The following is a 13673-nucleotide window of genomic DNA, read 5'->3' on the forward strand; positions in this document are numbered from 1 at the left end:
CCATTATTTGAATATTCTAATTACAAACTGAGCTGGGAGATGCCCTCCCCACGCTGGTCATGCTGGTGCTTGGACAACGGGCAAACTTCAAACTAATCCTTGCAAATATCAACATTTTTGTTAAAACCTCACAAAAACGGCAACTAAACCAAGGTGCTGCCCTTTTCTCCTCTCACACCCAGAGGGAAAAGATGCTCCTCAGGGTTATAAACTCACAGAAGGACCTCAAAACCATCGGGGTAGAGCAGGAACCCCGTGAAGACGCTGTCATCCTCCGCGCCGGCGTAGAGCCCGTTCCAGTCCTTGCCAACCTCCAGCCACACCTGGTCGCCCACCCTGAGCTTGAGGATGGTCAGGAAGGAGGCCTGGTCGATGTCCTGGCCGTAGAGCGTGTCCCTGGCCTTGGCCACCCGCCTGCTGCTGGCCACGAGGCTGAGGCGCGCGGGGCGGCCGCGCACGGTGACGTGGTAGGAGAACACGTAGGCCCCGGGCACGCTGCAGTTGAACTTGCCCGTGGCCGGGTCGTAGTCGTGGCGCTCGTCGAACCACACGCGGTCAAAGCGGATGGGCACGTTGGGAGGAGGGAAGGGCCGCGACAGCCCCGCGCTGAAGGCCGAGCGTGGAGCCCTGGGGACGTCGCCCCGGGCGCCCTTGGCCCCGCGGGAGCCTTTCCTGCCCGGGGCGCCGCGGCCGCCCTTGGCGCCGGGCTCGCCCTTGGGCCCGCCGGGGCCCGCCATGCCCACAGGGCCCACGTCCCCTTTGTCACCCTTGTGGCCCTGCTCGCCCTTCTCCCCCTGCTTGCCGGCCACCCCCCGCATGCCCTCAGTGCCCGTGTCCCCCTTGCTGCCCTTCTCGCCCTTGGTGCCCCCTTCCCCTCTGTCCCCCTTGGCCCCTCTGCCCCCCGGCTCCCCACAGTAGCCCTTCTCCCCCGTGTCCCCCTTTTCTCCCTTGTCCCCCTGCTCTCCACCCGCTCCTGGCTCCCCGGGATCCCCCCTGTCCCCTTTGTCTCCTTTGGTGCCATTGTCACAGGTGTCCCCTTTAGCCCCCTTTTGTCCCTTCAGCCCAGGGAAGCCGTAGCTGCCCTTGTTGCCTTTGGCTCCAGCTTCACCTGGAGGAAGAAAAGAAGATTAAAACCAATAAAAAATATTAAAATCAATAAAACAGAAATTTAAAACCAATAAAATTGGATTGCTCTGGAGGTGGAAGGACCATCCAAAGGGGTTGGTCCTTCCAGGCTCTTGTAAAACCCAGAGCAGAGGGAAAGGTCAGAGCAATCCTGGATTTTCCAGAGCAATCCTGGATTTTCCAGACCTACCTTGCAGCCCAGGTTTCCCTGGATAACCGGGGCTTCCGCTCGCTCCTCGCTCCCCTTGCTCCCCTTTTCCTCCTAGGACGTTGCAGCAGTGATTAATTAATTAATTAATTAATTGGTGCTGGTGTGTGCAGCACAGCAAACATCACACCCTGCTGGGACTATCTGTCCCTCACTTTGTTTATAAAACAGACGTGAGCAATGTGGGTTTTGAGGAAACACCTCCAGGAGCCTCAGCTGGATCCCACAGCCCCCAGCACCACCTCACTCTGAGATTTCTGCCCCTCTGCCAGGCAGCTGCTGCTGTTTCATGGAAGGTGGAGAAGGTGACAGCTCTGCATTCCTCATTCCAGCATGGCCAAAAAGCTTTTCCAGGGGTGAATCACTGCCTAAGGGGCTGCAGGGACTGAACAGCCCCACACTCTGCTGCTGGGACCCTGGGTGATTCTCCAGAGGCAGCGGCAGGATCCTGCCAGGATAAAGCTGCTCCAAGCCCCAGATGAACAGCAGGGTTTCCTTTCAGGAGTATTGATGGATAATGATGGCTCAGCATCTGAACTGAAGCTCTTTTGCCTGAGAGATTGAAATTGAAATGCAGATTTTACACCTGCACGCAACTTCCGTGGTGGCTTTTTTCTTACTTCTGTCCTTCATCCAAAGCAAACTGAGCCCAGATTTTGAACTCCTGTTCAGAACAAGAATTTTTGAGTGAGATCTTTCTGAGCAGCTGCTGCTATTCCACCTGAACAAACACTGCCACCACCTGAGCTCCTGTCCCTGCACTGATGCCAGCTAAACCTCTCCAGGGCTCAATCCCTTGCATAAATCTTCTTTTGCTTTAAAAAATATGGGTTTTTTAATAATTTTGTGGTATTTTATGAGGGCAGCAGCATTTTCCATTGGTCTGGTTTACCTCTTTCTCCTTTAGAGCCTTTTGGACCTTGAGGGCCAGGGGATCCTGGCAGCCCTGGCAGCCCAGCATCTCCCTTCTCCCCCTTGGGACCTGTAAAATCAACAAAATTACCTCAGTAACTCCAAGATTTAACTTCTAAATAACATTTTCATCAATACCTGAGCAGTGTGGTATTGAGGAGTGTATATGAGGGGATTCCATCACCTAGGGGAGAGCTGCTTGTTTTATTTGACATCATCAAATCTCACAGCTTTGCCTTTCACTCTGGGCTGTACTTAAAGACTTTTTAAAACCAACTTTGAGCTGCCTCAGAGCCACAGGAGCTCAGAGGTTCACAAAACATCAGAAATTAATCTGGCTTTAATATCTGAGGAGCTGCCAGAGCTTTGGAATTGTCCTTTTCCTTAAAGAGAATTAATTCTGCCAATATATAAGGGGAACCTGGCTGAGAGCTCCACGCTGCAGAAAGGAGGGATTGAAATCCTTTCCCTTTTCCATCCCCTTGGGAATCCAGAGACTCCCAGTGCCTGTCTGGGAGCAGATTATGGCACTTTCGGTCACCACAAGGACTTTTCCATCAAGAGATGAGAGATCAAACTCCCTTTTCAGCCACCACAATTTCCATGAGCCAACCGTTCCCAAGCCATGGGACGTGAAAATCCCTGGAGTGCATTGGATTAAAGGAGAAGAACCTTTCCCTAAAATCCCAATACCCACCCCAAACCTTCCCTGGAACAGCTCCAGCCATTCCCTGGCTCCTGTCCCCATTCTGGGCAGCAGCGATCAGAGCTGTCCCTCAGGAAGAGCTGAGACAGGAGATTTAGGGGTTACAGAGAGATTGATTAGGGGTAGCTGACTCACACTGTGTATCACTTAACATTTACTGCGCTTGCAGAAGTCAGATGAGAGAATGCAAGGCTGTTGTGATAAGACAAAGAATGCAGGGCTGTTGTGGTGAGGAGCCCCTAGAGCAGCCAAAACCACCCAGCATCAGAGCTGCAGATGGCTGACATCTCCTCCACCAGCCGCACAAACCCTCCCAACGATTTCCCGAGGGCAAAGCCGCTGGATTTGGCATTTCCAGCCCGGCAGAGAGGGCCCAGCACACCTGGGGGTCCCGGGGGCCCCGGCCAGCCCCGAGGCCCCGCCGCGGGCGGGCAGCAGTCGCAGCAGTTGAAGAAGAACTCGGCCGAGTCCAGCGTGGAGTTGTCCAAGGGGAGAAGCGTGGGGAGCTCAGCCCTGCCCGGCGCCGCTGGGAGTGGGATTTTCCCCGGGACAGATGGAGGGGCTGCCGGGGGCTGGGGAGGTCTGGGCTTGGTGTAGAGCACGGCCGGGGTCACCTTCAGCGCCGCCAGCGCGGGGACAGCCAGCGCCAGCAGCAGCGGGACAGGCCGCGGGCAGCTCGGCATGGCAGCGGCTGTGGGAGACACACACACACAAACACACATACACACACGGACACACAGACAGACACAGACACACAGCAAAACCCTCCTGCATCCTCTGCCTCGCCCCTGCGCCCTCAGCTCTCTTCACAGAGAGTTTCCCAAGGATTTCTCCTGGGGAAGGCAGTGAGGACCTCAGAGAAGAAGAGAAAACAATTCTTATCTCCATTGGCTGCTCCCGTTGTTGCACGTGTGGAATGTGTAATGGGGATTGTTGGCCCAAAGTGATTTGGTTAATTGGACACCATGAAAGTTGCTTTGAGTGATTAGACAGTCATTCAAAGCTGTGTCCTGGCTGTCTCAGACAGTCATGGCTTTTTTTTGGTACCTTTAGTATAGTATAATTGGTATGGTGTGGTATGGTATGGTATGGTATGGTATGGTATGGTATGGTATGGTATGGTATGGTATGGTATCGTGTCGTATCTCTATAGTATAGTATCTCTTTAATATAGTTATAATATAGTATTAGTGTAATATAGTATAGTTTTAATAAAGCAATTGTTCAGCATTCTGAATCATGGAGTCAGGGCACATTATTCCCTGGATGATGATGCTGATGCTGATGATAATAATAATAATAATAAAAAAATATTATTACTATACTATATATTATATATTATAATAATAATAATAATAATAATAATAATAATAATAATAATAATAAACAGGGGCATTGCTTGTTTCTCCTCTACTTCCCTGAAGCCAAGACAATGCCAAGGGTGAGGCCCTGGCTCTGCTTGCCCTGAGGAGTTGTGGCTGCCCCATGCCAGGAGATGCTCAAGGCCAGGTTGGGTTGAAGGGACCTTAAATCCCGTCCTGTTCCATCCCTGGGACACGTCCCACTGTCCCAACCCCATCCAGCCTGGCCTTGGGCACTGCCAGGGATCCAGGGGCAGCCAGGGAGTTCCTGGGAGGAATTCCTTCCCCAAATCCCTCCCAACCCCGCCCTTCTCCAACTCCAGGCCATTCCCATCACTCCGTGCCTTTGGGGAAAAGTTTCTCTCCAGCCCTCTTGTAACCCCCTTTAGTCCTGGAAGGATATGGAGAGAATTCCATAATGATTTCAGAGCCCACCACAACTACACACAATAAAGAGCTCCTTCTCTAAAAGAATAAATGGAAACAAAATGAAACATCAAGTTTTCCAAACTCAGGTAGTTTGGTATCAAAAGTATCAAGTATACCAAAATTTTTATCTTGATATTTTTCCGTTTCTGCCTGATTATCTGGATTTTTTAGTGTAACCTTTCACATCTGCTCATTCTATTTTTCAAGTGTTGATTCAGCTGAGCCAGGGAGAAAGGACAAAGGCAGAAGGCCCCGGTTTCTCCTCTAGGCCAGGTGCTGCCTCTCAGGTGACCCGCCACAAAAAGCACCTTTGTCCCTTTGTTAAAGCAGGGTCCCCACCTGTAAGTGCAGATGGAACAGAGCCCCTTTCTTGCTGGGGCTGAAACCAAACCTTCCTGAGGAGCCACAGCATTCCAGAGCATGGGAAACCTCCAGGAGAGACCCCCAGCCCTGCCAGCCAGAGGGCAAGAGGACATCCAGCTCCACACCAGCCATTTTTCCATCTTTAACAATTCCATTTCAGAGAAAAAAAGTGGTTTTTTTATTTTTTTTCCCCTCACGTTTTGCAAACAAAATGAAATCATTGAATGGAAAATTGATTCCCCACATAAAACCCCCCCAGTGGTTACTTCTGGATGTTGGAATCTGCTGAGAATTTTAGAATTTAGCACTGACCTCCAAGAGAACACTGCTTTTAACCTGAGGCTGTAGGAAAAAACTTCCAAAATTAAATGATAAAACTAAGATTATAAATGTGTGTTTGAAATAAAAGTGTGTAATATCACATAGTAAAAAACTTACAGTTTTAGAATATAATAATATATATAAAGCAAGATAAAAAATTTAAGGCAGAAGCGAATCCTTCTTCTTCGCCTTCTTCTTCATTAAAGTAGTATTGTATAATTAAATTTTATATGTATAATTTTAAAATCCACATTACAAGTTACAAGTAGTTAGTTATTAAATTAAAAATAAAAATAATTTGCATCATTTGTTAATTAAACTGTTTATCCTTCAAAAACCTTACAAAAAGAGAGATACAACTCCATTTTGAATTTGTTAAGAGTAAAATACTACAAAACTCACAATTTGTGAAGCTATAATATAAATAAAAACTAATAAACATCAAAATCCAAACAAAAAACACCATCTCACACATTTAATCCCAACCTTAACAAAAAAGAAAATAAAACTCAGCAGTTGCCCACTGGGACCCTTCAATCCATAAGGATAAATATCCCTTCCCTGTGGGTGAGTTTATTTAGAATGGGATTCCAGGGCCAGATTTTGTCCAAAACTGGGATATTTTTCCCTTACCATGAAGAGTTTTCCTGGGAAGTTGGTGTGGAGGGAGATGCTCAGCACGGGCAGGCAGGGAGCAGCCAGAGCCTGCAGCTGCAGCCAGAGGAAAAGGAGGGAAAAAAAGAAGAAAAATGAGAATAAAAGGAAAAAAATGAAAACAAAAAAAGGAGAAAAAGGATAATCTGCTACCTGGAAAAAAAAACCCAATTTCTCCTTTTGAGCAATATCCTCAGACAGGAGTGCCCTGTACCAGCTGGAGATAAGTAAATAAACCCACTATTTACACCAAAAACCCCTCAGAGATTTTAGGGATTTGATAGCTTTATGGGGAAATCTTAAATCAATTCTCAAATCCAAACCATTCCTGAGTTTTCCTGTCACACAAGCCCCAAACCCAGCCAGATTGATTGATTGCTGTCAAACACTGGATAAACATAATTAATAACCAAATTTTACCTCACCACCCTGAAAAAATTAAATCCTCAGAGCAAGGAATCACTAAACAGATTTTCATTTCAATGGGCAAGACTGTTTCTATATTAATTATCCTTAAATAATTATTTTAGGATTTTTTTTACATGCCAGGGCGTTGGAACAAGATGATCTTTAAGGTCTTTTCCAACCCAAACCAGTCTGTGATTCTAAATAAATGCACTTAAATAAAACTGAAATTTTAATCTTCTTCATTACATTAATTCACCATCACTGAATATAAAATCATTCATTGGAATATCCCCACTAAAATTATAATTCACAGTGAACACAAAATAGGAAGAATTAAACTTTGCTGCAGTGCCATATAATACATAAATTAATCTACATTTAATTGGATCTAAATATCTACTGATTATTAACATAATAAGATGTAATAATACACTTTTTGTGTGTGTGTGCTTCCTAGAATTCCAGATATTCAAGTTCACAAGAGGAATTTAACTCAAATCCATCAGTTTTAAATATCAGGGAGATGATTGCACTTTATCTTATTTAATTATTCCTAGTTCTCAGATGTGTGAGGAAAGAAAAACTCTAATCCCCATGCAGTTATACACTGATTATAGACAGGAAATTTTCTGCAGATAAATTCTATTATTTTAAATTGTATGACTCTCTCCTACCTTATAAATGCCCCTGCTCCCAGGAGGACCCCCCCTCCATGGCACCTGCAAAAAGGGAATTTATTTTGGGAGAGAATCAGATTTATTTGGTCCCAGCTGCTGCTGTGGCCAATGAGAGCCTGCAGGGGGGACAGGGGGGGTTGGCAAAGTCCCTGCAAGGAGCTGGGGACACTGAAATCCCAGAAATCCAACCCTGGCATTGGCAAAGTCCCTGCAAGGAGCTGGGGACACTGAAATCCCAGAAATCCAACCCTGGCATTGGCAAAGTCCCTGCAAGGAGCTGGGGACACTGAAATCCCAGAAATCCAACCCTGGCATTGGCAAAGTCCCTGCAAGGAGCAGGGGACACTGAAATCCCAGAAATCCAACCCTGGCATTGGCAAAGTCCCTGCAAGGAGCAGGGGACACTGAAATCCCAGAAATCCAAACCTTCATTGAAACCCTGGCATTGGCAAAATCCCTGCAAGGAGCAGGGGACACTGAAATCCCAGAAATCCAACCCTGGAATAGGCAAAGTCCCTGCAAGGAGCAAGGTGAAATCCCAGAAATCCAATCCTTCCCTCATCCTGGGATTGGCAAAATCCCCTGCAAGGAGCTGGGGACACTGAAATCCCAGGAAAATCCCAGAAATCCAACCCTTCCCTCAAACCCTGGGATTGACAAAATCCCCTGCAAGGAGCAGGGGACACTGAAATCCCAGAAATCCAACCCTGGCATTGGCACCAAGGAATAATGGGACACTGAAATCCCAGAAATCCAACCCTGGCATTGGCACCAAGGAGCAGGGGACACTGAAATCCCAGAAATCCAATCCTTCCCTCATCCTGGGATTGACAAAATCCCCTGCAAGGAGCAGGGGACACTGAAATCCCAGAAATCCAACCCTGGCATTGGCACCAAGGAATAATGGGACACTGAAATCCCAGAAATCCAACCCTGGCATTGGCACCAAGGAATAATGGGACACTGAAATCCCAGAAATCCAACCCTGGCATTGGCCAAGTCCCTGCAAGGAGCAAGGTGAAATCCCAGAAATCCAATCCTTCCCTCATCTTGGGATTGACAAAATCCCCTGCAAGGAGCTGGGGACACTGAAATCCCAGGAAAATCCCAGAAATCCAACCCTTCCCTCAAACCCTGGGATTGACAAAATCCCCTGCAAGGAGCAGGGGACACTGAAATCCCAGAAATCCAACCCTGGCATTGGCACCAAGGAATAATGGGACACTGAAATCCCAGAAATCCAACCCTGGCATTGGCACCAAGGAATAATGGGACACTGAAATCCCAGAAATCCAACCCTGGCATTGGCAAAGTCCCTGCAAGGAGCAAGGTGAAATCCCAGAAATCCAATCCTTCCCTCATCTTGGGATTGACAAAATCCCCTGCAAGGAGCTGGGGACACTGAAATCCCAGGAAAATCCCAGAAATCCAACCCTTCCCTCAAACCCTGGGATTGACAAAATCCCCTGCAAGGAGCAGGGGACACTGAAATCCCAGAAATCCAACCCTGGCATTGGCACCAAGGAATAATGGGACACTGAAATCCCAGAAATCCAACCCTGGCATTGGCACCAAGGAGCAGGGGACACTGAAATCCCAGAAATCCAATCCTTCCCTCATCCTGGGATTGACAAAATCCCCTGCAAGGAGCTGGGGACACTGAAATCCCAGAAATCCAACCCTGGCATTGGCACCAAGGAATAATGGGACACTGAAATCCCAGAAATCCAACCCTGGCATTGGCCAAGTCCCTGCAAGGAGCAAGGTGAAATCCCAGAAATCCAATCCTTCCCTCATCTTGGGATTGACAAAATCCCCTGCAAGGAGCTGGGGACACTGAAATCCCAGAAATCCAACCCTGGCATTGGCAAAGTCCCCGCAAGAAACAAGGTGAAATCCCAGAAATCCAGTCCTTCCCACATCCTGGGATTGGCAAAATCCCTGCAAGGAGCTGGGGACACTGAAATCCCAGGAAAATTCCAGAAATCCAATCCTTCCCTCAAACCCTGGAATGCTGCTGGGGCTTTCTGGCTCTACCCCAAAGATTTTTAGGGGATTTTAGGGATGCTCCTCCTTCATCTCATTGGGTACCACCAGACTCAGCAGGAATTGCCTTGACAGTTTTGAGGAGAGTTTTGACATTTGAGGACCCAAAGGAGAAGGAATTTGTGCATTTATTTCTGCAAGGTCCATTTATTTCTGCAGTGGGATTTCTCCATTTCTTCCTGCAAGGTCCAGGTTTCCCTCTGTATTTAAAATGCAGATTTTTGGCATCACAATCCCCTCCCTGAGCTGGGAGTGTGGAAAGGGGTAAAAGAAAAATAAAAAAGCTCTATGGGATCATGAGAGCAACACATGTTAAATTCCTTTTGGATGGTAATTTGGTTTTTTCCCCCCCAAATGATCAAATTGTGAATTAAATGCTTGAGAGAAATAAAACCTGAAAATGAAAGAGAAAATAATCTTTGGGTAATGCCTTTATAGTTGTTCTGTTCTCAGCTTAAATTTGGGGGGTTCATTTGTGATGAGAACTTTAAATGCTGCATGGGGTAAAAATTATTTCATTTGCATAGAAAAAGAGCAATGGTTTGTGTAGGAATTTAAATGCTTGACTAAAGACAATACATAGAAAATTAGAAAATATATAGAAAATACATACTAGAGAAAATATCCCCCTCCACAGGGATTTCCTTTGGATTCAGAGGAATAAAATGATCTCCCTGTAAATTCAGTCTCATTAAATTTGGTGTTACTAAAATTCAGATATCAGGGGGAAGATGAGATGGGGAAAACCTGCATCAGTCAGTGCATCCCACAGCCCCTGCACCAAATGTTGATCCAAATCCCCTAAATCTGCAGTTGCACCTAAATAAGGATTTATTGCCCTTTAAATTTACTGGCTAGGAGCTCCAAAAGCTTCTATTTCCCAAAAATAACCATTTGGGAAATTATCTGAGAACCTCCTGGAGTCAATCCCTCTGAGAGCCCCGAAACGCAGATTTAGAGCAGCAGAAACACGCAGTTATTTATGGGAGACACCAGAATTACAGCTCAGGAATTATTCTGGCTGGGTTTTCGAGCCTTTTGGGATGTAAAACATATTCCCCCAGGTGTTATCCCAAACCCTGCCCCGGGATTTCCTTTGTGGGGAGCTCTGGGCTGAGAAAAGCATCCATTGTCCGTTCTGGAAACTGGAGACACCAAAGGGAAAAGGGATAAAATTCCCTGGCTCCCCTTTTCACCCGGGGGTCCCTTTGTGAGGCAGCCCCAGGATGTCATGGACACCCTTTTTTCCCAGGAAATGTTGTTTTCCTTGTGTGTTTGGGAAACAAAACCATCCTCAAGAGCCCTTTTTGGGATTGTTGCCCTCCTTGTGGCCAGTGCCGGATTTCAGGGAAAATGAGAGGCTGGAAATGAGGGAGGCAGGAATTCCTTTGGGGCAGGGCTGCCATTCCCTCACCCCAGCAAAGCCTCTGGAATCATCATTTAATCCTGGCAAATCCATTCAGCACCCAGCTCCCCACAATAATGAACATTTTATGAGATAAAGGGCTTGGAGGTTTAATTCAGGGAGGATCCTGTGGCACAGAGTCCCTTTGCAGGTGATTTCAGCCCTGCAGGTGTTGCAACACTCCTTGGAAAGAAGGAAATGGGAAATTCTGGTTTCCTTTCACCCAAATTCTTCTTGGCTCTGGCAAATCCGGGCTGTGCAATAAAATCCAGGGTTCCAGCACAGGGCAGTGCTGCAGCACCTTCAAATCACAGCAGGAAGCAAAAATCTGGTAATAAAACTGTCTCTGTGTGCTAGACTCAAAGAATTCAGGGAGGTTATGGTATTTTGGGAATTAAAAAGCAAAGGAGAGTGAGAATTTTATGTTTTCTGATCTGCAAACTCGCTGCAAGGGCACTAAAATCAGAGGGAAGATTCCCTCTGATTTCTTTGGAAGAGATGCCTAAAACTCTCCACCTCCTCTGCAACTCGCCCAGAAGCAGCAGAGGCAGCAAAATATCTCCAAAAATAAACAGGGGGACATATAACAGCAATAAATTATAAATAATTGTCAGATTAGATCTCCTGACTCAAATCATATCCTGAGTTGGAGCAGATCATTGAAGTCCAACTGCTGGCTCTGCACAGGACATCCCACCCACCAGGAATCCCACCAGGATTAGGGCAGGAGCAGAGTGACCGAATTTCCTGTTCTCATTTTTCATTTCCTATTCTTATTTTTCATTTCCATCTCTTATTTTTTCTTTTCAGCTCTCATTTTTCATTTCCAGCTCTCATTTTTCCCTTGGAAAGGGAGAAGGAGCCAAAAGTGCAGAGGTGGGACGGGTTCCTCCATTCCATGGAGGTGGCAGCTGTGCCAGATGTCACCCGGTGCTGGAATTGGGGACAACAGCTTTTAAAAAGGGGTTCCAGGCTGGCAGGTGGAGCTGGGGAGGAGCAGGATGGCAGGGCAGGGGGGGGATGGAGAAGGAAAACCCAGGAGGTTTTGGGAAACACGGGAATTGCTGCTCCAGGTGAGGCTCGGCACAAGAGGGAGCTCCAGGAGCTCCCAACAGCCCGGCCAGGGACGGGTTTGCAGCTGAAGCACCAAAATTAGGGAATATCCCGGTTGGAACGGCCCCACAGCCCAATTCCTGGGCAGGACACCCCAACAATCCCACCCTGCCCAACATCCCAGCACTAAGAATTAATGACCCCACACACCCTGAGCCACCCTGATCCAACCAGGACAAGCACAAAGCTCCAAACAGAACATTTTCCCGGGATAACTTCCCAAAATGGAATTTTTTTGAACACAAAATCAAGTTTCTGAGAGGCCTGCACTGCTCAAACCTGTTTGCATTGGGAGCAGTAACCTATATAGGGGGAAAGAAGCAAAAAAATAAAACCTGGACGTGGGAAGAATTCCTCATTTTATGGAAATTTCCTGTGGAGAACTGATTTTAGAACGAGTAGGATTGCTCTCAAAGCTGGGCCTTCTCCAGGTGAAAATCTTCTCCAGCCCCAGGGTGGGATGTGTTCAATGGGTGATTCCTCCCAGAGCCCCCCAAACTCAGCTGCCTCCTCCAGAGGGAAACCTGAACCTCCCAAAGCAACTGGATTTTCCTCTGGAACATGGATGGGAGCAACTCAGGCATTCCCTGGGTGGGGATCCCCACCTGCTATCCTGTAACCATGATATTTTCTGAAAAATCCTTTCCTTAGGATTTTTTCTCCTGAGAAGCTGAGAGGCCTCAGGAACGAAATGCAAACAATGCTTATCTGCTGCTATGGAATGCAACAGGTGCATCTGGGATTGGTCTCATGGGGTTGTTTCTAATTAATGGCCAATCACAGCTGGCTCGGAGTCTCTGAGAGTCACAAGATTTTATTATCATTCCATTCCTTTCTATTCCTTGCCAGCCTTCTGATGAAATCCTTTCTTCTATTCTTGTAGTATAGTTTTAATGTAACATATATCATAAAATAATAAATCGGCCTTCTGAAACATGGAGTCAGACCTTCATCTCTTCCCTCGTCCTGTGAACACCACCACAGTGTCCCAGTGAGGGTGGCAGGATGGGCACGCTGGGATCCGCAGGTCAAGAACAAATCCCATAAATCCCATTTATCCCAGTTATCCCAGTTATCCCAGCAGATCACACACTCTGCTCTTCCAGCCTGGCTGGAGCAATTCAGCATTGGCCAAGGGACACAGCAGGAAGCAGAGATGTGGGAATGTGACTCACCCAGCACTGGAGATCCTGCCCAGCCCTTGTTCTGATTATTCCTTTACCTTCTAATTAATAACTTGTTCCTGATCCCAGAATTCCACCCAGCCCCTCCCCCAGCTGGGTGCAGGCCAATTAACCCAGAACATTAATTGATATTGCTATTGATTTTTTGATATGGAAGAGAACAAGGCTGCTGATAAATAATCCCAATTCCACATAAAACAGATAAAAAGGAATTTCTCAGAAGGAACCACTGAACTCATTTGGCACAAAACTCCCAAGGAAATCACAGCACAAGGGAGGGTCAGACCCGGTCACTGCTGCCACAACTCCAGAACAGGAGCTGTGGTGGCACCTGGAGAGATGATCCCACAGAGGGCTGTCACCACACCCCACAGGGCTGACGGCTCTGCCCTGTCATTAGATAAAAGGGTTGTTCTCGAATTTGATAAAAGGGTTGTTCTCTAATTTGTCAGCAGAGGGTGGCTGTGGGCAGGATCACCACACACCAAATTAGCTGGGAGCACGATTAGCAACAAGATAATCTCAGGTTCAGCCAGAGCATCACCTCAGCCCACAATATTCTGCAGACTCTGCCAGATTTCCTTGTTGACCCTGGAAATTTCCTTTCCTTTCATCAGGACAGCCTCAGCAGCCAGACAAAACCTGAGCAGACACATCCAGATCTCCCGGTGATGGAAAATGAAGAGTTCAGGCTGTGGCTTTGTTGGGTTTGCAGGAACATCCTCAAGTCTGCTGAGGTGGAGGCTTAGATGAGATTTTAG

General features: G+C 47.2%; 1 protein-coding gene across 1 annotated transcript; it reads right to left on the reverse strand.

The window, feature by feature from the left end:
• Positions 1-212: 212 nt before the first annotated feature.
• Positions 213-3634, reverse strand: OTOL1 (otolin 1). The gene is made up of 4 exons (XM_054282300.1): positions 3334-3634; positions 2226-2315; positions 1316-1387; positions 213-1108 (listed from the first exon to the last, which is right to left on the reverse strand). Exons 1-4 carry the CDS (start codon positions 3632-3634, stop codon positions 213-215), a joined length of 1359 nt encoding a protein of 452 aa, XP_054138275.1.
• Positions 3635-13673: the final 10039 nt, after the last annotated feature.

The sequence above is a fragment of the Melozone crissalis genome, unplaced genomic scaffold, assembly GCF_028551555.1.
Source record: "Melozone crissalis strain CALT ecotype California unplaced genomic scaffold, PUWL_Pcris_2 ptg000034l_1, whole genome shotgun sequence".
NCBI lineage: Eukaryota > Metazoa > Chordata > Aves > Passeriformes > Passerellidae > Melozone > Melozone crissalis.